General features: G+C 33.9%; 1 protein-coding gene across 10 annotated transcripts; it reads right to left on the bottom strand.

Annotated features, from left to right (window-relative positions):
• Nucleotides 1-2,727: 2,727 nt before the first annotated feature.
• On the bottom strand, nt 2,728-10,390 carry LOC107029303 (mediator of RNA polymerase II transcription subunit 19a-like). Of its 10 annotated transcripts, XR_003574501.1 has the most exons (8): nt 10,149-10,390; nt 8,449-8,515; nt 7,306-7,586; nt 6,987-7,214; nt 5,913-6,049; nt 5,382-5,525; nt 3,913-4,154; nt 2,728-3,102 (listed from the first exon to the last, which is right to left on the bottom strand). XR_003574501.1 is itself a non-coding variant. In XM_027911852.1 (7 exons), exons 2-6 carry the CDS (start codon nt 8,477-8,479, stop codon nt 5,489-5,491), a joined length of 714 nt encoding a protein of 237 aa, XP_027767653.1. In that variant the 5' UTR covers nt 8,480-8,515; nt 10,149-10,390; the 3' UTR covers nt 2,728-3,102; nt 5,487-5,488. The 10 variants fall into 10 exon arrangements, 4 of the variants coding, with proteins under 4 accessions (XP_027767653.1, XP_015086173.1, XP_027767652.1 ...); XR_003574499.1 differs by lacking the exon at nt 3,913-4,154; XR_001457977.2 differs by lacking the exon at nt 3,913-4,154 and having other exon boundaries at nt 5,913-5,972.
• Nucleotides 10,391-11,835: the final 1,445 nt, after the last annotated feature.

Here is an 11,835-nt window from a genome sequence, read left to right as displayed (position 1 = left end):
CCTAGCAAACTGCCACCACTCAGACATCAACCATAATAAAATTACTATATGGATCAGATCAGTTGTTATTAATGTCATTCCAGATTACGATCCCCTTTTTCCCATCCAAAAGAAACAAATAGCAACACAAAGTGAATTTATATAAACTGCCATTAATCTTTTGAGGTCTACTTCACACGAAAATTTTATTATGTGCGAAATACAACTTCTATCAGTTGTATGAGACTCATTTGGCTACCAAATGTTAATGGAACCCACATTCCACTTTCATTTCATTTCCTTTTCTCTTTTATTTTAACCTTTTCTTTTTTACTTTTACTCTCCTCCCAATTATTTCTTGCCTTTTTCTATTTGTTATTAACATTTAACATAATTTTATTTTTGTATTGATTTTTTTTGCCATCCAACATCTGCATTAAAATTAAATATTTAAAATTTAAAATCGTGTAAGGCTTTATTCAAAGAGATATACAATCTATCAAAAAAAAAATTTCATATTCAAAATTTGAACTAGAGACTTTTAATTAAGTAAGAAATATTATCATCCTCTACTCCATCATATGTTCGAGGAAAAACCAAAATGGGTGCGTAAAAATATTTAAATATAATTTTTTGGATGAGTTTTAAGAAATTGAAGAAAGTGCAACCGCAGAAAATAATAATTGTGAAATCAACTTTTTGTTTTTTCATTTATTTTGCAATTTATTTTTTTAATAATATCAAAAACGCATTTTATATATATATATAAAACTCATAGACTTTCTTCAATTCCTTAAAACTCATTAAAAAATTAAATTTGAATTTTCGACACGCCCAACTTGATTATTCCTCAAATAAATGATGGGATCAAATGATGTCGTTTCTTGCTTAACTAAAGGTCTCGATTTCAAGCTTTGAATACGAAAAATTCTTGTAGACAAGAAATCTTTTTGAACAAAGTCTTAAACAATACGAATCTAAAATAATCGAATTTTAATACAAATATTAAATGAAAAATAAAAATCAAAAAATAAATACCATACAAAAGAATAGTAGAAAAAAAGAAGGGCTAAAAATGAAAGAGAGATAACATGTAATGAAATGAAAGTGGAATGTGATCCCATTAACATGTAGTAGCCAAACAAGACCTCATACAACTGACAGTAGTTGTATCTCGCCCATAATAAAAAATTTCCTACTTCACAACACTAGAACAATTACAAGATTTGTCAACTATGTTGATGAGGATAGTTATCAAATAAACTATAAGTCCGTTTGAATTGGCTTTAAAAAATAACTTTTAAGTCAAAAAAAAAGTCAAACTGAAATGAGATCGTTGTCCGATCTTTGTCGCGAAATCCCCAAATGTGCATCTTCAAGTGTTTCAGCCGATCCTTTTAAGTCAAAAAAATAAAAAGTAGGAGACCTACTTTTGATTTCTTGACTTATTGTCATATTTGACTTATTTTGAATCATTTTTTACCTTGTCAAACACTTCGTAACTTATTTTAATTCTTTTTTGACTTATTTTAAGTTACTTTTTATATTTGTTAAACACTTCCAGAAGTCAAAAATTGACTTGAAAATAGGTTTGACCAACTTTTAAGTCAATCCAAACAAGCACTAAATGTTCAAACTTCTTTTCCCTTCTAGAAGGAATGCAAATTGCCCGGGGATGCAACAATTGTCTTTACTTCAGTATCCTCAGCTATTGGTTATTTGATCTCATTCTACCCAGAATACATAGCCACAACAAGCAAAACTTCTATCATTGTACATATAGACTTTCTTTTAAACATTTTCCTCTCCTATGTTGGATCTTTGCTGATGAAGACATCACCTTCAAGCTCAATAGGAAGGACAAATCATAAAAGACCACACCAACACTTACAGTCTTATTACCCAAACCTGTTGTTTTAACACAACACACTCTCACTAAAGCATAATGAAGGGATCAAGGTTCAGTTTCAGTGCCCAACGATAGGGAAGTCCTTTTTATATGACCCAAAGAGGTGCTTTTTCAGCAGTTGTACCATGCACTAAAATCTACTTCGACGAGAGTGAGTACACTTTCTTGGCAATCTTTAGTAGGTCCAAAGGCAATTATGCATGGAAAAATAAACAGGCACATTATGCAATATGTTGCGTAACAGGCACCATGCTGTTCTGCACTTAGTTGATAAAATCAACAAGGATACAAGAAGTGACAAATTTCATGTCAAACAAACTTTATCTAAAGTACTCACAAATTCACACTCCATTTAAAGTAGAAGATCTATACACTTTCTCTTAACGCTTCAATTGTCTTGCTTGTAATGAACACTGCATTTCCACAGAGTACCAATGTCCAATTCCATTTCACTTCAATCTTGGGATTGCACACACAGAAGCCCCATATAAATCCTTTGATTACAAATGTGAACAAGAAACTCATAAACCTGTCTGAAAATCCCACCCACCCACCCAAAAAAAGAAGCTAAAACCTATCATTGAAATATTACACTCCACGCACAAAAAGATCAAAGACTTGGTTCCCAAAATTAGACCCTTATAACAACTGAAAAGTCATTCGGTAGCAAGCGAAAAGATAATTTATTTATAGATGCTTCCAAATAGAAACATGCATTCAGCATCAAATGGCATATATTCTAAATGGAAATAGTACCGTTTCAAAGGTGAAAATTCAGATTGGCGCAGAGACTGGCTTCAAAAGGAAGTGAAACAAGCATTCAAAAAACAAATCACATATTTTGCAGATAGAGAAATAACTTTTAATATCACTAGGATTAGATACACAGATGTTCACTGTGGATACCTGTTAAAAGTGAATTCAGAATGGTGCAGAGACTGAACACAGAACTGCTTTATCAAATCCAACCATTTACTATTCACATGTCGAAGCACTGTCCAAGCTATGTCTTGTTTAACCTTTCTACAACACCTTAAATACAAAATTTCAGAAACTGAACAGGTAGCTGCTTATCTTAAGCCAAAATGTGCAGTTTTGGAGTCCCTTCAGGGGCATCTGACAACATAAGTGCATCTTTTGTTGGAAGCGCATTGTTCAATATCATATGCTGAAGTACTCTTCTAATTGTGTCTTGTTTAGCCTTTCTACAATAACTGAAAACAAATTATACATTACCATCTTCGTTTTTTTCTTATCACAGCTCCAGCTTTAAAAATAAAACACAATGAGAGGAGAAAAAGAGAGACAAATGTGAGATGGTAGTTGCTGGCATTTGATTTTCAGATTAGCAGTCAAAGGACTGCCTACATTTGCACTTGAGGGAGTGCATACTAGGCTGCTACTAACACTTTTGGTGCAACATTAACATTCTTGTGGAGAAATAAAGTATAAGTAGTGCGCTCCTCTTTTATCCCAAAAAAAGAATTCTAAAACATATGCAAGTACATGGATCATATAAATAAGAAGCGGTCCATGCGATTATAAACCTCTGCAGACTGCCAGGCAAATTCTTTTCCTTTTGGGATCCTTCCTCACAATTTTTCGGAAGGAGCAAAATACTTGCCAACTGGTTACATAGAACCAGTCTTAACAATTAGTAAAATATAGAGGGTTTTCTTCACATTGAGATGCAATGCAAGTTTATACTGTGAAGTCAAGTTCCTGCTTCTAATACCCGATAAGGGAACATGGATTTCCTGATATCCTTATTTTCCTTTTTCACTGTCCCTTCTTCTCTTTTTCCTTCTGATACTGTTCTTCTCTTTTCTTTTCTAGAGAACAAAAGTAGGGAGGAATAATACAAAATAAGGAAAAATAGGTCAGACCGTTATATACTTCAATTAAGTGAAACTAGAAACTTCGTAATAAAGATGAATCTGTTTACATCAGTTTTCTTTAGTCAAGGCTTACATCAGTATTTATTTTAAATGGCAACTCAACAACCAAAAAGTGAACAGATTTACCAATGAATTTGGACATTCAAATTGATATTTTTATGCACCCAGGTATGTGAACCCATCCTCGCCCCTGTTGGTTGGCTACTTAAACTTCAGCCTTGTTGGTGGGGGTTCGATTCCCCACCTTGTAATCCCCTTTCCCTCTACATAATTAATAAAAAATTAAGAGAAGGGTGCTTGAGCAAAAAAGTTAGCAATCTGCTCATGCAATTCCTTCACAAGCATCCAGTTTCCACTTTCTCACCCACCTACAATTATGTCCAAAAGAACAAATATCATACTGCAAATTTACAGAGTCATTCTGCCTAAGCATTATCTAAGTTGGATAAAATACAAATACTTAGATGCTTGGTCAGTTGATATACTCCATTTTACACGGTCAAGAACATCCTCTGTGGATCAAAGTTTTTAGTGACACACCTAAGAATCTTATGTATATTTAACCCTTATATGATAGAATATTCTATAATAATTGGAAACCAAGGGCTAAGGGATCACACCGAATTGATTGCTTGTATTGCCAATAGGGCTAAAAAGTTTCAACCAGGAGTGGCTCTAGTAAATCGGTGGCCTAACCAAATTCAAATGGAGGCCTTATATTTGAATATATATTTTTATAAAGTTTATTATAGTCAATAATTTAATCTTTCTTGAGACATAGTATTCATAATTTGTCAAACTTCTATCACTTCTTTACTGTTCTATATAAAAAAATTATTTTCTACAAATAATACTCGATATTATTTTTTAAAAAAACACTTATAACCTATTATTTTTTTTAAAAAATGAGGCCCCTCAAATTTGGGGGCCTAAGGCGAATGCTTTTTTTGCAAAGCTGTAGAGCCGCCCCTGGTTTCAATCCTTTCCAACTAACCTTTGGCAACTTTAACCTTTTATCCTCCAGTTTACATGTACGGCAAGGTAGACAAATATGATTATTTTACACCTCAGCTGAGTACAGAGTCAGGCATTGGGATAATATGCATGTTGAGTTCTGCCACGACTTGTCAAATATTTCTCTTACCACAACCATATTTTAACCTATTGATGTTTTTATTATCTATTGAGATGATATACTACTTAGCATTTTAAAGAAGGAACATGTATCTAGATATAAATACTAAAGATAAATTTATCTGGCTTTTAAGGAGGAGAAATACTAATTTAGATGCCTAACGGAAGCACAAAAAGTATACCTGATTCTTCATATGCTGCTCCTTTAACACATACAAGATGGTTAATGTGTTTGTTAGTTGACTAGGTAATTTCAGAAACGAAAAAAAAAGTTGCATTATACAAAGCAAAATCACATATGCACAAAACGTGGTGCGATCTGACTGAACTGTGAACTCAATGGAACAATCTTACCAGTGTAAAAAATATAAGATTAAAGCAACAGGGCAAGCCACTAAGTTCTTCAATTAATGGGATATAGCATTCAATTAATGGGATATAGCATGAATTAACTTCTGTACCTCTGATTTTCCACAATACTAAGTAAAGGATCCCTCCAAATTCTCAATTGCAAAGTCCGAGGATAAAACAAATGATATAACCACACACATATTTCAGCTTGCTACCTTTATTGCACCAATATCATCAATCTTTGAGCTCTTGTGCTGCAATATTTCAGCATGCGAATACGGCAGAGTTAGAAAAAGATAAAGATAAAAGTACCAATGCAAGATCACCTATGTAACTTTTCAGAACAATAAACTTGAAACTTTCTGGATACTTGCTTGGTTAAGTTCTTCATAAAAGTTCACGACAAAATATTCTGGGTTACTTTTTGAAAAAAATAAAAATACTCAAATCAAAAGATACGCAACTTCAACTTGAAAAAAAAAAGGTACTACATTTATCCAGACATCTTTCTTGCAAAAATGTTTCCTCAAAGATATTTCTCCAAGGAAAACACTTGAAGGAAGTTGTTCAAACACCACTTTAAAGTTTGCTAACGTACCAAAGATAAAGGAACATATGAATTCAAAATTATTCAGTTCTACCTTGCTTCTCTTGTGTTTGTGAACATCATTAAATTCCTCCTCTCCATCATGCTTCCTTTTCTGGGATCAATGAAAATATCATAATCAGTCAACACTTTCAGTACTGTGAAGTACCATTGTTGCCTCTGGCTGAAGTCCTATACTCCAAGCAAAAATTGGTGATTTTCAAAAAGCATCTCAAGTAGATGGTAGATAAGCATCAACTGAACAAGAACTTACATTGGAAAGGGAAAAAAACCAAGGTTTGCAAATAGAAGTTTACAACATCAACCTAGTCTCTCTATTTCAGTACTAACACATGCTGGCATATGCTGGCAGATGCTTTAACAATGGTGCCAACTCTATTCACAAGATTTTTGTTTTGTTTTAGGTGTAGACTGGGATATGTAAATGAGGTGGAAATAGTGATACAGGTTTTAGAATCACTTTGGGGCTAGTCTTTTGTTTTTGAAATTCCCCTGCTGATATGAAATAGCTAACACAGTTGTTGTGCTGTATCATTCATAAAATTTTACCTTACCTTTTCAAAAAATGAGATAAACAAATTCAAAGCTCAGGTTACTGCAAATGGGTCAGAAGAGAGAGATAGCTTGAGCTGTATCAAAGCTACAGCATCAAGAAAGAGTTTATGCTGATGTCGAAGTACCTTAATAAGCTAAACATAGAGTAAACTCAACCTTTTGCCTGATTAACTAAAGAGTCAAGCAACAGAGCATTTCACAGGGTCCAGGTCGCATTTTTCAAGAAAGGTAAACTTTTATTTCCTTGAAGTTTTCACCCTGCAATCCAATAAAGGCAACTGACAACAGGAAAAAATAACAAACTCGATAGAATTGTATGATCCAGTGAAATTTACGGGAGGGTAGTGTTCAGCAAAGTTCTACTATCACATGACAAAAAATTCAGCATCTTTGGACAGTTCTGTTAAGAAAAGATAATATTTAGCAAACTAATTTGAAAGAGCTGTTCTTTAAACCAGTCGTCTGAACTTCTTCATACCAAAAAAGCAGATGATATATTTAGTAAGAATCAACATATTGCACCAATTGTCTCAAGGTATTTCTAGTAGCAGACCTTCTCGTGATGTTTCCTCGAAAGATCAGCACCAGAATCATGATGAACACTTTTGTCTCTCTTTTTGTCTTTATCCTTGTCTTTACTTCGATCTTTATGACGATGTTTGTGCTTCTTATGCTCTTTGTCCTTCTCCTTGTCCTTATCTTTGTGCTTTTTATGCTTCTTTTCCTTGTCTTTCGACTCACTTTTGGATTTTCCAGCTACAGTAGGGATGCCTTTCTCAGACTATAAAACAGAAGAAGTTAAAGCATTACTTAACAAACACTTAACTAAGATGGATTCTTGTCACTTAAGTTTCAATCAGTAGATTTCTTACAGGAGGCAGATCCACTGGAGCCGCTTCACGTAGTCGAAAAGCTTCACCAAGAACATCTAGGTCAAATGGCTGGATCGTCTCTCTTGACAAGGAAGTATCCTGTATAAGCTGATCCAATTGCATCCCTTCCCCTTTCCTAATTTCTGTGTCACCCACCACATTGTGAAGATAATGGGTATCTGAAATAGACAATGGAAGTGACCTCTTGCAGAAGAACTCTTGATGAGGCAACAATTTGAAGTGACTAATAAGATCCACAGCACCTGTAAGTTCTCTGGGCCCTGGTTGTGCATTTTGACCAAACCAATACAGTTATAAACTAAAGATCTCTTGATTAAAAATGGCAGGCATTCTAAAGATAACCATATCAGAGTCTGATGATGGATTAAAATTCAGACTCTGATGTGGCTATCTTGGTTATCAAAAAGATTACCATATCAGAGTATGAATTTCAATCCATCATCTGAGACATCAAGATATAAATCCAAGCACTTCGAGAAAACCCATAAGCTTTTGTTTTTAGACAAGTAAAAGAAATCCCATATTCTTTAGTAGTCCAGTAACCTCTACAACACCTCACATGTGAACAAAATATCAATTCCCTTTGTCAAGATTTAATCAATTTAGGATTATAATAGTCACAACGATTAGAAGTCAAAGAATTATAATCTGACAGCTAACACCATCCAGGTGATGAAGGAAAATGCTTGAGAATACATTGTTTTGTGATGACAAACTTCTACAAAAACTCATTCTATGATAAACAATTATGCCACATGTAAGGCCCCAGAGTTATAACATAGCATCAATAGTCCTTTTCTTTTCTCCAAAATAAACCATGAATCCATTGGATGCAGAAACCACACAAAAATGAGAAGGCAGTAAAAGATGACTTTTACATCCTGAAAGAGATAACAACCACAAAACAAGGATTGCAAGGGAAAACATATCAGCCAGCTGCACATTTGAGCAAAAACCTGATGAAATGAAATTCATTTTACTGTAAAGCAGAAGCTAGTTATGCATATAAAGACCCTCGCATTATCAAATATCTGGAGTAGTCAATATAGGGAACCATGCAAAAGGACTGTAGGTTACTAGTTCTGTTTCAAAGGGAAACGCAAAATATTGTAAGGGTCTTACCTCTTCCAAATCTCTTGTTATCAGGATCCATTAATTAGTAACAAGTATGTGAGTACAGCATTATCTCCTGGAAAATATCAATAGGTTAGAATAGGTCCATAACTATCTTTCTAGGCAACGGTCAGAGTACAGCACTAGCACTAAAACAGAATGTATAGTATAAGCAGAAACTGAAAGATGTAAGAGTAATACTGAGACCACCACAAAGAACAAGTATTAAAAGATGGAAGATGGTCACTGCTTGCACATTTGGTGGACAATTTGGAAAGGAAGGAACTCTAGATGCTTTGAGAACAGCAGCCACATAGTGCAGAAAATCAAACTTAACCGTATTAAGCTCTTATGTTTTTGGTGAAACTAGAAACACCCTGAGGATAGGCACATTATGTTCCTGTCACAACAGTAGAATGGTTTTGCTCTCTTTAGCTCACTTGTATATATTGTTCCAGTACAACTCATGTATTGTTTTTTGTTTCATACATACATGTTACCTTCTCAAAAAGAGCTCATCAACCTTTTTCTTTTACCTTGTCGAAAAATAAACTACCTGATGCCCTCATTTTGCATAAGCTTTCCTGGTCTAACAAAAGGAAAAAAGAATGTGCCAAAACAAAGCTAAATTCAGAACAACAGTAAAACATTTTTGGGAGAACTTAATAGAAAAATCAGAATGCGGGTTCACACAGAGATACACTCATATTATCAATTTCTAAAGCTCCACCTTCCGGGGGGTTGGCAAGTCTTAGAGTGGACATGAACAGATACTTCCAAAAGGACGTGGAACAAAATAAGACTAAAGAAAACAAAATCTATTGAAGTAGGCAAAAAGTTACTCAATGTTCAGCACTACGCTTCCACAAGGTGTAGAAGGTTCTTTTTTTTTTGGGTAAGTAAGGAGGCAAGTCGTACTTAAGCAATGATGTCCACATCTGTGATTACAAGGCAGAAGAGATAGATGAAAAAGGAAGTGATACATAATGTTTAATCAGATTGTTAATGGGGATCCCAAAAAGAGGAGAACACAAGAGAAAAGACTACTTCTCTTCAGTAGACAATGACAACAGGAATTGCAAACACCAAGACATCAAACTTTTATACAAAACTAACTATAACATAGTTTCCAATAGCAAATCTAGCAAGTTTTTTTTTTCATTTTTAACAAGTAGATACCACATCCCTAAGCAGCAGAAGTACCTGATAAAATATTTTATCCTAAGCTTGAAATATACATCTTATCTAAACATGCAAAAATGGAGACCCCACCAAACAACTAACAACAGTAGGCTTCTTCACCATGCAAGAAATTGATTTCCTTTATACTGTCTATTTTCTGCTTTCCTTTTTTACAGCTAACAGCAATTGTATGATTCCTCATTCAGCGGAACTTCAATTAGCTACAGTCCCGTTATTACATTTTTAGAGATTCATTGTGTAGCTCAAGAAATAGCAGACTATGAGGCCAAGCTCAACATTTTTAGAAAGTTAGTTGAGAAATGCAACAAGACCAAGTTTTGAGCATAGCAATCAGAGTAGTGCCCAAGTTACCAAAAGAGTTGAACTCCGAGGGTGGGTGATTCTTTCGCTACCCTCAAAATCAATACTTTATAAGCAAAATCAAAGCTCTAGTCATTTCCCTCATAAATGAAACATGTTGATCTGAGAATTTGAACAAAATTAGGAAAAAGGGAAAAGGAGCTTACTCGCTGATCCAAATCCAATAAAGTTAATTTTGGAATCCGTGAAAGCACGAAAGTCGTCAGGAATTCAAACTAAGGAATTAGGGTTTAGCAATTGACCAAAGGCTTCGTCTTCGAATTAGTATTTGGTTGAACTGAAATAAAACCTAATTCAAAATGCCGATTGGAAAGAAGAAAACGGAATCGATGTTTTCAGTTTCCCGAGAAAATTAAGGGCGTTTTGTTTTTTTCGACAAATTGACCAAGAGCTGGTAAAATGTTCTTTATAATGTAATTAACTAATTATGTGATTAAATTAATATTTTTAAAATTTTTAAATCTTTTATAAAATATAGAAAAACATATTTTTATAATCCAAATCATTTAAAAGAAAAAAAATTCTTTTCATTTTCCTTCCTCTCTTCTCACTCTTATTTTCTTCCTCCCTTGGGGGATTGTTCATCTTCTTCCTTAGAAATTCGGAAATCCGTCGTTACTCTTTCTCTCCAGTTGTTACTCTTCCTCTTCAGTCCTCCATTACTCTCTCATCTTTCTGAACTGTAATCGTGTTCAACTAGAAATGGGTAAGTTTACAATTTTCAAAGTTTTTTTCTTGAATTAATGAACAATAAAATGTTTTGTATGTGTAAAAAATGAATAATCGACTTAATGGTGTGTACTATTTATCATTTTTGAAAGAAAATCAGTCAACTCAAAAAATTCTTATTTTGAGAAAATGTATATGTATTGTTATCATTCAGTGAAAAGTCGTTTTTTGTTGCTGTTGTTGTCTTTTTTTGGGTCATTTTGTTAATGATTTTAGAAATATAGTGTTGTTCAAGGCATCCAAAATATATTTCATTTGTTCAAATATTTAGCGTATGTTGCCACATTTTATTGATACGTTGGTCATCTGTTGCCACATAAGATTCAAATGTTGCAATAATCTGTACAGATGTGTCAACATATGATGCATCTGTTGCTACATAAGATGTATATGTTCCGCAACAGCAGATACATATGTGGCAACATAATGTTAATTTATCGCAACAGACTATCTATCGGATGCAACATACTGTTATTATTATTTTATAATGAATTGTAAAATCTCAATATTGTTTTATTTACCTTGTAGATGAAATGATACAAGAAGCTTCATCCATGACAACAACTCAATCTTCTAACATGAAATGCTTTTTTTGTCTATGCGAAGAATGTGAGCAACAACATGATTATTTTATTAGTCGTGTTAAAAAAATCACTGATATTTTTAAGGAAATATCTCATAATATTGATGTGCAAAGATCCAAGAAAACTTCACAACCTTTGAAATGTAGGAGATTGAAAAAATCTATTTCTCAAACACTTTCTATGATTATTGAGAAGAAAGAAAAGGAGAAGAAGGCAAAGGAGGAGAAGGAGAAGAAAGAGAAGGAGAAGGAGAAGGAGAAGAATGCAAAGGAGGAAAAAGGAGAAGAAGGCAAAGGAGGAGAAGGAGAGGGAGAAGAAGGCAAAATGAGGAGAAGAAGAAGGAGAAGAAGAAGAAGGCAAAGGAGATGGATTATGGAGATGGAGATGGAGAAGCAAGCAGAAGGAGAAGGTGAAGCAGAAAGAAAAAGCAAAAGCGAAAAAGAAAGGGGAGAAAGTCGAAGTTGTCAGTTGTAATGTGAAGCGACAATATCCATTTGAAGGTTTTAACATTGACTGCGAG

Source organism: Solanum pennellii, chromosome 9, assembly GCF_001406875.1.
Source record: "Solanum pennellii chromosome 9, SPENNV200".
Lineage (NCBI taxonomy): Eukaryota > Viridiplantae > Streptophyta > Magnoliopsida > Solanales > Solanaceae > Solanum > Solanum pennellii.
This window is presented reverse-complemented; position numbering and strand designations above follow the sequence as displayed.

What these genes read in the sequence shown, in the direction of transcription:
- LOC107029303 (XM_027911852.1), bottom strand. Translation starts at nt 8,479, where the DNA reads ATGGATCCTGATAACAAGAGATTTGGAAGAG. An exon ending in CGAGGAAACATCACGAGAAG is followed by an intron (nt 6,050 to 6,986) that starts GTCTGCTACTAG and finishes CTTGGAGTATAG; the next exon opens with GACTTCAGCCAGAGGCAACA. An exon ending in ACAAACACAAGAGAAGCAAG is followed by an intron (nt 5,526 to 5,912) that starts GTAGAACTGAAT and finishes GAAATATTGCAG; the next exon opens with CACAAGAGCTCAAAGATTGA.